The 12,434-nt window shown below is 42.5% G+C and overlaps 1 protein-coding gene across 4 annotated transcripts in view; it reads right to left on the bottom strand.

Annotated features, from left to right (window-relative positions):
* Positions 1–10,808, bottom strand: part of PHF21B (PHD finger protein 21B) — a 163,074-nt gene extending 152,266 nt beyond the window's left edge. For 2 of the 4 annotated variants that reach the window (XM_065655035.1, XM_065655052.1), the window contains exons 1-3: positions 10,755–10,808; positions 10,114–10,146; positions 9,764–9,829 (exon numbers count right to left, since the gene is read on the bottom strand). In XM_065655035.1, coding sequence (XP_065511107.1) covers positions 9,764–9,829; positions 10,114–10,146; positions 10,755–10,808 — 153 coding nt within the window. The remainder of the gene's footprint in view (positions 1–9,763; positions 9,830–10,113; positions 10,147–10,754) is intronic. The other 2 variants (XM_065655044.1, XM_065655061.1) reach the window with 1 other exon arrangement.
* Between the last annotated feature and the right edge of the window lie 1,626 nt (positions 10,809–12,434).

Below are 12,434 nucleotides of genomic sequence, written 5' to 3'. Positions count from 1 at the left end.
TAATGTTAAGCAAAGAAACAATTCAATTGCTTTCAAAAACCATCTCCTGTCTATTTGCAAATATCAATGGACTTTATGAAACTGATGGGTTTTGTCTTTTTAATATCAACCCTTAACACATTAGCTCTTAACAGAAGTTTAATGAAACTCTCCCCAAGAGCAGTATCTCTAAGCCAACAAACTCCATCTTCTGTGGGTTCTCCTAATGCTCTGGACTGCCTTCATCTGCCCTCTCCTCTTCTCACCTGCTTTTCTCCCTCTGGTCAGATTCTGATTTTTATCATACCAGTGCAAACTCTGGGTAACTCCAGTGAGCTCCAGGGAAATATATTTCCGAATTTACACCTGCCTAGCCAGCAGAAAATGTAAATTGAGCTCAATAGTATTTAGTTTGCTCATAAAAGGCATTTTTCCCCTTTAATTTATCAGAAAAAATGGTAAGTCTAGATTCTATTGCTCATACACATCTTCAGTAGTACCACATTCCTCAACAGACTCTATTGAAAAAAAAGCTACTCACAGACTTTTTCACTCAAAACATGCAAGCAGAACTTGGTCTGCAATTAGTAATGAAGAGAGCAGAAAGTATTTCTTTCAACAAAGGTAAGCACTATAGGTCATTTGAAGGGGTGACAGTAATGCAGTATTTCAATTGGCTTTAAAACAACAGGGTTTTATACATATATATACATATATATTTGCAGTTTAAGTGTCAGTTTTTTTCTAAGAAGTGAGAAAAAAGATTGCAAATGTTCCTGTCACTGCTATATTCCAGTTAGTTTTAGAGGAGTGAAAGACGATAGATTAAAACAACCCCATGTAACACCGGAGAGTAAATAACCTCCAAATCTGGAAACTCGTCTGTGTGTGCAATGAGAACTAGCACTGAGTGGAACACAAGGAAAAAAGTGCATTGAAAGAAGCTTGCGTTGTTTTTAATTTAAATCCATGCCTATTCAAAACAGTCATATCTGAATTTCTAAGAGCAAGCAAAATCACTATGCATTTACCATACTAAATGCCTTTTTCATCAACTAACAAAACAGAACAGATACAAATGAACCAATCAGGGATTTAGAGTGAGCCATCAGTGTTAGAAAAGCTACTCTGCACATTCCAGTTGAGTCACCACAGAGAAGTAGGGGAAAAAAGAGAGGAAAAAAAAGGGGGGGAAATAAATTACTGTATGCAACTCCATCTGCAAACTGCTTCTCCTGCACTGGTATGTAATAAAATGTGTTGCTAAGATACAAGCTGCTAAAGAAGTTCATTAAAGGACACTTTAAACAAAGCTGCCAGACTCTTTTCCCTTTAAAGACTGCTTATTTGGTTCTGTCCCTTGTGTTTATAATTAGATCCTCTATATGAGAGATTGTGCTCCATTCAAACCCACTCAGCAAAGAATGTTAATAAAATAACGTAAATAAGGCACTGGCTTAGGTTGTATATATTTATGGCCTATGGAGCTGTTGATAGAAATACATCTGGACTCCACTTGTATTTTTAAATGTAAAATAAGGATTTTCCAAGTAGTTTCCCCCCAAGCTGCAGAGCAGAAATGCACCCAGCACTCTAACCCAACTTTTAGAAAATACTTCCAGTCAAAGAAAGCTGGCTTCTTTCCTAATGTTGGGAGTTTCTGAGATGCCTCTTGTGTAAGCTTTTATGTGCAAGCCTTTGTTATCTACACTGAAATAAAGGCCAAGATCGTGTATGTCTTTCACCTGGCAATCTTTATCTTTTTCCATCAGTATATGAGTTCCTAGATGCATGTTAACAATTCACAGAATCTCCTTGATCTTAATATATGAATGACACAAGTAGGTCTATTTTGTCACATTTTATTGCCAGGAAAGATACGTTATTAAAGAGGTCTTTATCTGACCTTATATAAAATACTTTTAGTCTCCCTAGTAACATTTTCATGGTAGGTGTATTTTGGCTTTTGTTTTAGTTGAAGGAAAAAGAATGGGCAAGGCGTACTTTGCATTCACTCATTGTGATGAAATTATATCTAAAGAAATAATTTCAGCATTTATCTCTTCAGCGCTTAATAACACATGAGATGCATAAATCACAGATGAGAGTTAGTATCAGTGATTATATAGGGAATGTTACTTGTCACTTTGTAACCTGCATGTCATATTAAACTCTGTATCACAGTCCCCAGTATGTATATATTTTTAATTACATTTTCAGGCTCATTTACATGTGCATATTGGCTTTCTGCCTGAACGATATCAAAGAGAAAGACCTCATGCTCACACCCAACCGCACACACGCAAGCACATTTATACACAGAGACACTCAAGCCTGTACATTTCTGAGAATGGAAGCTTCGCTTGTCTTTCTCATTCTTAGAAAAGCTTTGGTTCAACAATAAATCTTTAGGCAATCTTAGCTGATTCAAAGAGCTTTAGAAAAGCAGAAAATAACAGAAAACGCAGGTTAATCTCTGCTGCATGTCAAAAGTATCAATGATTCTCATTTGACTCATGTTAATCAAAATGTAATATACATTTTCACTTTCTGTAACCTTGTAAGATTTGTCATCAACAGCTGAGTTTGCACAGAAAAGCTATTCCATTCCTTCTCTTTGGATAAGAGGCAAGCTACATCACAAAGTACCAACACGATCAAGTTAAATCAATGTGGAAAGGAAAACGACCTATGCACTATATAGATTTAACTTCTATTTCAAGACCAATTGTATGCTTCTCTTGATTAAACGCAAGCAATCAGGCAAACTTCCAGGTGAACACACTGTTTTTGCCACAGCATCAATGACCATCCAACTCTGAAAATAAGATTGCTTCTCAAAAACTCAAATTAACACCACTCACATCTACAGAGTTCCTAGATAGTTATTTTTTTTATTTTACTGCAACCGTATTTAGGGCCAGTTCTCTGGTTTACTTTCATTCAGTCAAAAGCATCATTTTGTAGTTTAAACTCCAGCATATATTTAACTCCTTAAAAAAAAAAAAAAAGTCCTCCTATTTTTCCTCTGTCTCTGTATATTAACCAGAAGGGTCTGCCTGTAAATGTGCAAAAAACCCCTGTGGTACATATTAGATTTCAATAGATGCTTACTATTGGCAGTTGCAGGTTGTAGCTAGAACTAAGCGGCATCAGCAATTTCATATGACACTCTGGAAATTGCTACTACATAACAATAAGTAGCTGATTCAAAAAAAAAAAGGGGGGGGGGGGAAACATGTTTAAGGAAGTACATTTTGGCTCAAGAAGAACATTTCCAAATAAAAAGTAGTACCACCTTAAGAAAAAAAAAAAAAAAACAACCAAGAAGATATACATACTTTTATAGACATGCATACAAGGGAAGGGTGTTTAAACTGATTCAATAACAAGGATAGACCAAATACGAGTCTGTTAGGTTGAAATAATCATCTGCTTTAATGGCAGAAAGACAAATTTGCATTTCAATTAGTCCAATTCTTTTTTTGTTCTTCTTTGTTCTTATCTTAAACTTGCAGCCCATTTTTGTACTTCTCTTACCTCCAACTACTCCACATGCACAAATTTCCCTCTTTGACATCGTGGCCACACATACACCATTTACTATGGCCTTGTCTTATTGATTTGCAAACTTCTACCCTTTAACTCTATTGATTAGAAATTGTGTTGATGCTTCAGATTTTGTTTTGGGGGGCGGAGGGGAGAGGGAGGTATCATTTTATAATCAAGTACAAAAACACTGCATATTTTATCTTTGATCACAGAGAGAAAGGCATAGAGGGAAAAGTTAAAAGTAACTCTGTATTAACGTGCCTTTATACGCCTTCATGCTTTCAACTTGAAAATCAAATCTGGAATGCGATGAAAAGGGATTTTCTCTACTTGAACATACCAGAAGTGTTTAGAGTGATGCAGTATCCCATTGGAAATGTGATTTTAAATCACCATTCAAAACCCCTTCTCTAGCATGATGTTATGGAAAGGAGACATTTAGAGACATATTCCCCTTTTCCTTTTCTTCCACAAGCAGAATGAGTGCATGAACCAGATCCTGAAAAAAAGGTGAACTATAAACATCTGACAGGATACGCTGTTCTAAATGAGCTGTACACATGGCACAAGCCAGTGGAGAATTTGTTCCATTAAACCAGAGCTCTAGACAAAGACTTCTGCAGAAGCATCACTTTTAACTGTCCAAGCGTCTACTAAAAAATTGAAACAAGTTCTAACTCCAAGACATTGAGTTCCTATATAGAACTAAAGTTTCTTTGAAAGGGTCTCCCTAGCAAAGTATTGTGTACATCTGAACAAATACCTGTTTGCTGCAAGTATAAATTAGGTATTTTACAATGTGTAACAGGTAGCAAGTACTGTTAGTATAAAACTAGAAGTGAAATAAAAAGGTATTGTTGGCATAATTCTTTTTTCTGAATAGACAAAGGCATTGTAAGGAAAAAATTGCTAAATCACAGGGATAATCATCATAGCCCGCTCCTCTAATGAGGCATCATGGGATTACTGGAGTTATTATAAGAGTCATCTTATTGAAGAAATTCAAAGTTAATTGAAATCAATTGTACTGTTCTGACAGCAGGTGTTTTAAGTGGCTAAAATATCAAAGTGAACTCTTTAAAATGGTTAGAATGAATGTAATGTTCACTTTTCAACTCTTAGCCCTGCCAACTGATATACTGTACAAGTAGAGAAGAGTGTACAGTCAAAGAAAAATGCTGGAATAAAATAGCATTTCACATGCTAGTCAAGCAGCTACCAAACAAAAGGTGGTTCTAACCCCCTCCAGTACACATTTTCATTATGGATGTACAATTTCCATGAATCTTAGAAGGGCAACCTCATGCAAGGCAGAAAGCCACAAGTATACATATTTCCATTGTGTTTCACCTCTATGAAAATGTCCTTTATTACCCTTTTTCCCCAATAAGGACAGGGAATCTCAATATGGTATTACTGAAAGCACAAGCAGAATGCTAGGATCAACATTATGCAAACTATATTTGCGAGTTTCTCCTCCGAGGAACTGAAGGTAAATTCTTCCCTAGTTTCGTCACTTTTTCTACAGATGCCAAAGCAACCAATAAATTCCTAGCTGGTTCTAGTGAAAAAAAAAAAAAAAAGGAGGGGGGGGCAGTTGGTCAGGTTTCCCAGCAAAGTCAGCGGGACCTCAATGTATGGAAGAACTGCAAAGTCAAGCACATGTTTAATACCTATTGTCTTTGTGTTTAAAGACTCAATGCAGCGACTGAAAAGTTTAACACTTCAATTGGGAGCTCATCACCCTATCTCCCTCCACTTCAGTGAGTGCTCACTAACGTCCTTCAAACCAAAGTCTGCTGGGATGAACATATACAGATGCAATTCTTGCCACAACAAATTGTGCTGTGTGTACCTTGGGACAAAGTTTGACACTAGGTTCAACTTGATTTGGAAATGCCTTTCAGGTTTTACCTCAGTTTTCAATGAAGCTTATAACACTTATTTTACTTCAACAATTTTGAAAGTACTCAGCCATATAAAATACTGAGCTTTGGCAAATGTCAATAATTTCCCCTTTAACGTATGTAAACAATGCTGCCATTTCCAGGCACAGCGCAGCATGAATTTCAACAAACCGCAAAAGCCACTTTCTCCTTTTTCCCAAAACAAAGATACAACATCAGTAAAACCAGACATCTTGAGCTAAATAGTTTCCAACAACTGGCGTAAGAACTGTACTTAATTTTTAAGAAGTCTAACACTTTCCACAAACAAGCTTTGCTGGTGATCACCACAGGCAAAACACAGTCAGTGATTTAATTTCAGATATACTACCCAAAAATACAAACCAGTAATAACACAGGCTGGGAGAGTCTGTCTGAAACTAATGTTGATTTTCTGCATAGATAGTAAATTATGGTAAAGAAATGAGGCAGTGCACAAGTGAATGGCATATACATAATGTCTTTCAGGAAGACATATTTTTATTACTGCGCTCCAGGACAGGCTGTCTGAATTCAGAGTTCATCGCAGTTGAAAATATAGTAGCCCACACTTGCTCATTGTTAGTTTTTAAGACCTGGCTTACTACCTAATACTTATATCAGTAACAAGTAATTTCCAACTGGAGGTTAAAGGTTTGTTTATTTGTTTATCTTGATCTATTAATTAATAAGAGACAACTTCCTAAAATTAAAAGACCCTTAATGACTCTTTAAGGACATCAAGAAAGCAAGAAACACATGCAGCAGAGCACCTCTGGTGTGCTTTTAAGGCCAATGCTGGCTCTTATGATAGCTCTTTTATTTACATATAAATGCTTGTTGCTTGACAATTTAGATAAAAATGTTACCGCTGCTCTGCATGTGCTGTAGATTGAAGGTGTAAAACCACTGGACCAACTAATGGAGTCTTCACACATCATATCTTGTTAAAGAAGAGGTAACCCACTCTCAAATGCTATCACAATTCATCAAAACCATAGTATATGAAAGATACACTTCTAACAAAAGTCTAACTTTTGTCTTTCTGAGTTGGATGCCAAATTAAGTATTGACTGAAGCTGCACTGTTTCAATAATGAAAATTATGGCTCTCCAATACTTATTTGAAAACACTGAGAAAATATTAAAACTACATTTACTTCCATATTTCTCTAAAGCACCAACATAAAAGAAACATTGATGACTGGCCAGGGATCCTTAATTAGGTTGCAACTTGAAATCCAACTGTGCGTAAAAGTCTACTTTATACATTTACCTCATGCACTCGAAGTTGAGTTTGTCATTCAGTTCTTTCTGTCTTTATTTGTTTCAAGAAAGGGAAATATTGCCACAAATGCCAATGGCTACAATGGAAAACTGATTAATAGGGGTACTGAAAGATAACACTCACCACTGCTATATTTCTAACAGATGTGGATGATGTGATCGTCCATCCATTTTACTATCTGTTTCATCATCCACATGTGCAGTTTAATTGAAATGCAATTGTAGCATCTTTTGTATTCACTGCATGCACAATCAAAGGTATACATTATTGAATTATGAATTAGTTGTGCCTAAACAAATCGGGGCAGGGGGGGAGTCAGGAGGGAAGGAATGTAAATACATATGTAAAAATAACCTGCCTACTTAAGTTTATGTCAGTGTTTTGGTATAGCCACAAAAGTCAGAGCTTGAAACCACTAAATGTCTCCAACATTGGCCTATCTATTGTCTCAGAAGCCTTCAGTGCACTTTCTTCATGCCCTCAAGGACCGATAGTTCATTTATAAGTAATTACCTAAGGAGCAGCTATTAATTATAGCAAGTCTGCAAAGTTACACGATGGTTTTGTGACTTGGTCAAAGGCTAAGACCTCCAAACTCATTTCACTTGTGACTCAAGAAAGATTTCAGTTTAGACCTCCAGAGGTGGCAGTCTCGAGCAAGAGGACATCACATCACCAGCTAGTCCCTTATTTATAAGCTCTTGTTGCACAGGATGTTGAAATCAGTAAAAGAAATCTAGGGTTTTGCCTAAAAATAGTAGGTTTCCTGCTAGGCCAGATTTGCTGTTTACAGAATTTTAGTATTTGATGTTTAATTACTTAATAGTTTATAGTTTCATTTAGAAGATTATGAGAAGGGCAAGTCATAAATACACAACGATTGTTTACTAGTTAGCTTGGATTATACATAAATATGTTGTGCAAGCTTAGCAAAAACCTTTTTCACCGAGCTGAATCAGAACATTCAAACTGTATTTTCAAATGTGTCTCTCTGCCTTATCTAAATTCCAACATGACACATAATAAATAGCTTCTCATTTACTATCATCATAAAAATTTAAACAGCCTTGAAATAGTTGCTACAATACAGGGGAAAATGATCAAATGTATGTTCTAAATACCCACTTAGAACAGTAAAACTATTTCCATATTGAAGACAGAACACATAAAGATGCATTGTTGCAGTAAAGGCTGTTACCTTGCTTTTTTTAAAAAGATCTTCTACTCCGTACAGTAGTATTAGAGTCAACAACTTGCTGTTTTACACTGAAAAAAAGGACTAACAGCCCTTAGCTATCATGTTGTGTCAGATATTCTTTAAAAAAGAAAGTATCTGATTTGATTCTATACAGTGATTAAACATCTTTGTGCTCTGCTGAGTAGGGTATTCTATCCCCTCCCCCCTCCAAAAATGGCATCAAAGCAATCAAAATGGTAATGTTCAGCATGAATGGGGCCCCATCCCCCACCTTCAAACTCTGCAGACTTTTCTCCATGTTAGAAGAAACCCACACCCCTTCCTCACAAAATGGAAGCTTCCACTACCAAATTGAGAGTGCTGACAAATTCTGATTACAATAAACTGGGAGGAAAAGGGTGGCAGATAATCACCATCACCTATGGGCACAGATTATATATGCACGGATCACTTTTCAACTTTAAGCACAACTCCAGCAAAACAAAAAAAAAGAAAAAAGAAAAAAAAAATTAAAAAAAGAAAAACAATTAAAAAAAAAAAAAAAAAGGAAGGAGAAGAAAGGAGTGGAATCGCACACGTGCCCCCTCTGCCCCGGAGGTCCCTCGCCGGGCGGGAGGCGGTTGCTTCGGGGCAGGCGGCCCGGCGCCCCGCAGGCGCTGTCCCCGACCCCGGTGCTGAAAGGCCCGCCGCATTCCGGAGGAACCGCGCTCTCTCCCGCCGCCGGCAGGGCCGGCAGCCGAGGGACAGGGAGGGGAGCTCAGCTCACGGCTCAGCTCGCGCCGGCCTCCCGGGGAGGTGGAGGGGCGGGGGGGAGGGAGCCGAGGGCCAAGGGGGTGGAGAGGGAAAGTTCACCCCTGGGGGGGATGGCTTTGTCAACTCCCCTTCCTGCGCTGGAAGTGCTGAAAGTGGGGACGAGGGCCCGGGGTGGGTGCGGATAGTTCGGTGAGTGTGAATGCGAGTGTGCGGGCGTGAGTGTGCGCCCGGCGGCGGCGCGGCCGCTGTCCGCGGTGCTGAAAAAACCCACCGCCCCCCGCCGCGCCCTGCAACTTTCCTCCCGGGGGGGAACGGGTCACGGGCGGAGCGGCGGGCCCGGGGGTCACTCGGCACAAAAAGAGAATGAGAAAGTTTGGGGAGGGCAGGGGAGAGAGGAAGGGGGAGGGAGGAAGGAAGGTTTCTGGTTTGTTTTGTTCCCCTCCTCCGTTTTTTCTTCCCCCTCTGGCAGCTGAAACAGGTTAATCTGTTTTTATTCGTATTTCTGGAAGGGGGGGGAAAGTGAAAGTGCCTAAGTGAACTCGAATCAAAAGCTAACACGTCAGATCAGACCAAGGGAAGAGAAAGGCAAGTGGGGAGGAAAAAAAATAAAGAAGAAAAGAAATAAAATAAAGTGATCAATAAAAATCAGTTTTGTAATCAAACACAGAAATGGCTCCGAACTGGGCTCCAGCCTCCTCCCTCCCAACTCTTGCTCTGCACATTACACGGAAGTGCACAAAGTAGCCCAAGACAGGAGAATTTTCCATATTCCTAAAACATGTCGACCAACTCAAAATGGACGCCTCATTTTTTTTTTTTTTTTACGTTTTAACTACTGCTTATCTTTTTACTACTAGTACTAAAATCATTCTTTCCCCCAGTAAGACATCAGAGAATCCGACCTCATTTTGAAAACATGCATTTTCTTACTTTACACTTAGGAAAATGGATGTTACATTCTCTGCTGTCGGTATTTTTCAGCTAACGCAGACACTTTTCGGATGTTTAGAAAGTGCATTGTAAAAACAAGAAGAGAAACCAAACACAACTGAATCGATCTGTTCCTTACTTGTTTCTCATTAAGAGCTGCTATCCTTGATTGCCTTTCATGGATTTGTTTCTTAAGATCCCCGTTCTGCAAAAACGGCAATAAGATGCATATTAAAGGCAAAGTGTAAACTAACCCCTGTAATGAATAAACTTGCGATCTAGAAATTGTTCAAAGGCAAAACAGTTCCACCAGAGCCGTACGAAAGCATGCACACACAAAACACCCTCCTTAGTAAGAAAGCTCAGTGCAAACTACAAAATGAGATCTCTTACTGATAAAGTTTCTCATCCTGCTGTCCCAGCACAACTGCGCTGATTACAGCAGGGATAAAATACTGAAGAAGAGGAAAAAAAAGGATCTGCATTTACCTGTGGATCTTGCTTCATCTGTGCAACTAGTTTCTATAAAAAAAAAAAAATCACCCCCAAAAAAGGAGGAATTAGAAACTGTTTCAAGTTTAATGGATTTTTTTAAATGTATGTATGTGTGTGGACGGGGGAGGGAGGGGGGTAAGGAACAAAGAGGCAAGTAAACACTGCGAGTCAGTTTCAAGCAAAGCTCATAAATATTCAAGTCTCGTCCTAATCTCTCCAACACACACACACACTCGCACACACGCACTCACACTCACGCACACGCGTACACACACACACACACACTCACACAAGCACCAACCGCAACGTTAACTCCTCATCTCCACAACACACACACACAAAAAACTCAGCCAAACAAGCCGCAAAACTACTTTGGCGAAGTGCTCGCCATTGCCGCGGGGGGCCGGGGGGGCCCGCGGGGGGCCCCCGCCGCGGTCCCGGCCTCCCCCGCCGCCCCGGCCGCGGCCCCGGCCCCGCTCCCCCCCTCCTCCCCTGATCGATAGACCCTGCGACAAGAAGCAAAGGCTACTTGATAAGCATGCAACACTGGCTCCCTTCCGATCCTCCTCTCCCTCTAAAAAGCACCGGGGATACAAGAACATTTTTTATTTGCTTATCATTTTATTTTTTTTTACCTGATGACATTGGATTTCCACTTTTAACGCCTCTTGCAAGCTGTGTAGCTCCATCCCTGCAACTTGCCAGGCACTTTCCTGCCACTTTCAGATCCGAATGAAGTTTTGTTTGTTTGTTTGGTTTGGTTTTTGGTTTGGTTTTGTTTGGCTTGCCTTTTTTTTTCTCCCTTTCTTTTTTTTTTTTTCTTTTTTTTTGTCTCTCTCGCTTTTTGCAACCGACCCACCAGCCAGCGAGGCAGCCACCCCTCCCTCCACGGAAAAAAAAAATAAACAAAAAAAAGTAATTTTAAAAAAGGAAGGAAAGAAAGGCCAGGAAAAACTAAAAAAAAAAAAAAAAGGAAAAACGAATGGCAGTAACGATAATACTATTTAAAAAAAGCGACAACAACAATCGAAAGAAACAACTACTCAGTCTGCAAAGCAAGTTCTTTGCCTCTTTGCTGGGGACACAGACTCATCACTCACTTTCCGCCAAAGTAGGGGGGCCCCTCCCCCCGCGCCCCCGCCCGCGCGCCCCCGCGCCCCCCCCCTCCCCCGCCGCCCCCGCTCCGCCCCGCAGCCGTTCCACCGCCTCCCGCCGCCCCGCTGCCCCCGCCAATGGGGACGGCAGGGGCTTGGAAACGGGAGGGACTATATTTCCTCGGAGTGCGCGCCTTGATTTCACTTTGCCTGGGGAAAAAGTTGTGCCTCGGCTGTCAATGCTAATTCGGCGGTGCCCGGATGGAGCGGGGAGAGGCGGGGGGGGGAGGGGGGAACAAGAAGGGGAGGAGCGGGGGGAGTGAAGGCTTGCGGCCCGCGCATGCGCCCTGCCCGCGCCGCCGCCGCCGCGCTAGGCGAGAGAACAACAAAGTGCCGGCGCGCGCGCACGGCACCTCCCCCCCCCCCCCCCGCCCCGGAGCGAGGGCCTGCGGGGGGAGGGGGGAAGGGGGAGGGGCGGGGCGAGGGCGGAGCCGTGGGGCGGGACCTGGGGGAGGGGTGGAGCACGGCCACCCGTCGCCACAGGGGCTGCTGCCGCCGCTGGGCGAGAGGGTTTGCTGTGATGGGGCATCGTGGGCTGCGCTCACACCCTACGTCGTGCGTGTCCGGTGGGGTCTGTCCTGAGGGCGGGGGAAGGGCGAGAGGCAAGGTCACGCCGCCTGAGGAGAGGGAAGTTTCTCCCAGGCCCCCCCCCGCCCCCGCTTATCGCCGCGCACTCCCACTCTGCTTTTCCCCGCTCCCCTTCTCACGTTGCTGCATCTCCTCGCCCTGTCCGCGCTGCCAGCCGGGGGAAGCCGCTCTTCAACCCGCCCCGCCACACGCCGGGGGCGCCTCCCGCTGCCGGGACCGGCTCTGCCCGGCGGGCCGTTGGTGAGGGGTGTGAGGGACCCCCGCCCGGCGGCGCGCGGCGAGCCGTTGGTGACGGTTCCCCCGCGCCCCCCAAAAAACTTCCCTCCCTGCCCCGCTCCGGGCGTTCCAGCAGCCCAGGGTAACCCGAGCTCTGCGGCACTCGGAGGAGCTACCGGCTTCCGCAGCGAGTGGGGTTTCATCCACTTCAACACAGAACTCGAGGCAATGGGCAGCCTGGAGTCAGGGGGGGTTACTCTCCCCTTGGCAGCGCATAGCGCTTAAATTGTTCCCCACTCACCCCATCCTCGGCTGCCTGCTCCTCACCAGAAGAAGCTGCTGTACCCCTGCGTTGCT

This window comes from Caloenas nicobarica, chromosome 1 (genome assembly GCF_036013445.1).
Source record: "Caloenas nicobarica isolate bCalNic1 chromosome 1, bCalNic1.hap1, whole genome shotgun sequence".
NCBI classification, from domain to species: domain Eukaryota; kingdom Metazoa; phylum Chordata; class Aves; order Columbiformes; family Columbidae; genus Caloenas; species Caloenas nicobarica.
Note: the sequence above shows the minus strand (reverse complement) of the source record. Positions and strands in the feature narration are given on the sequence as shown.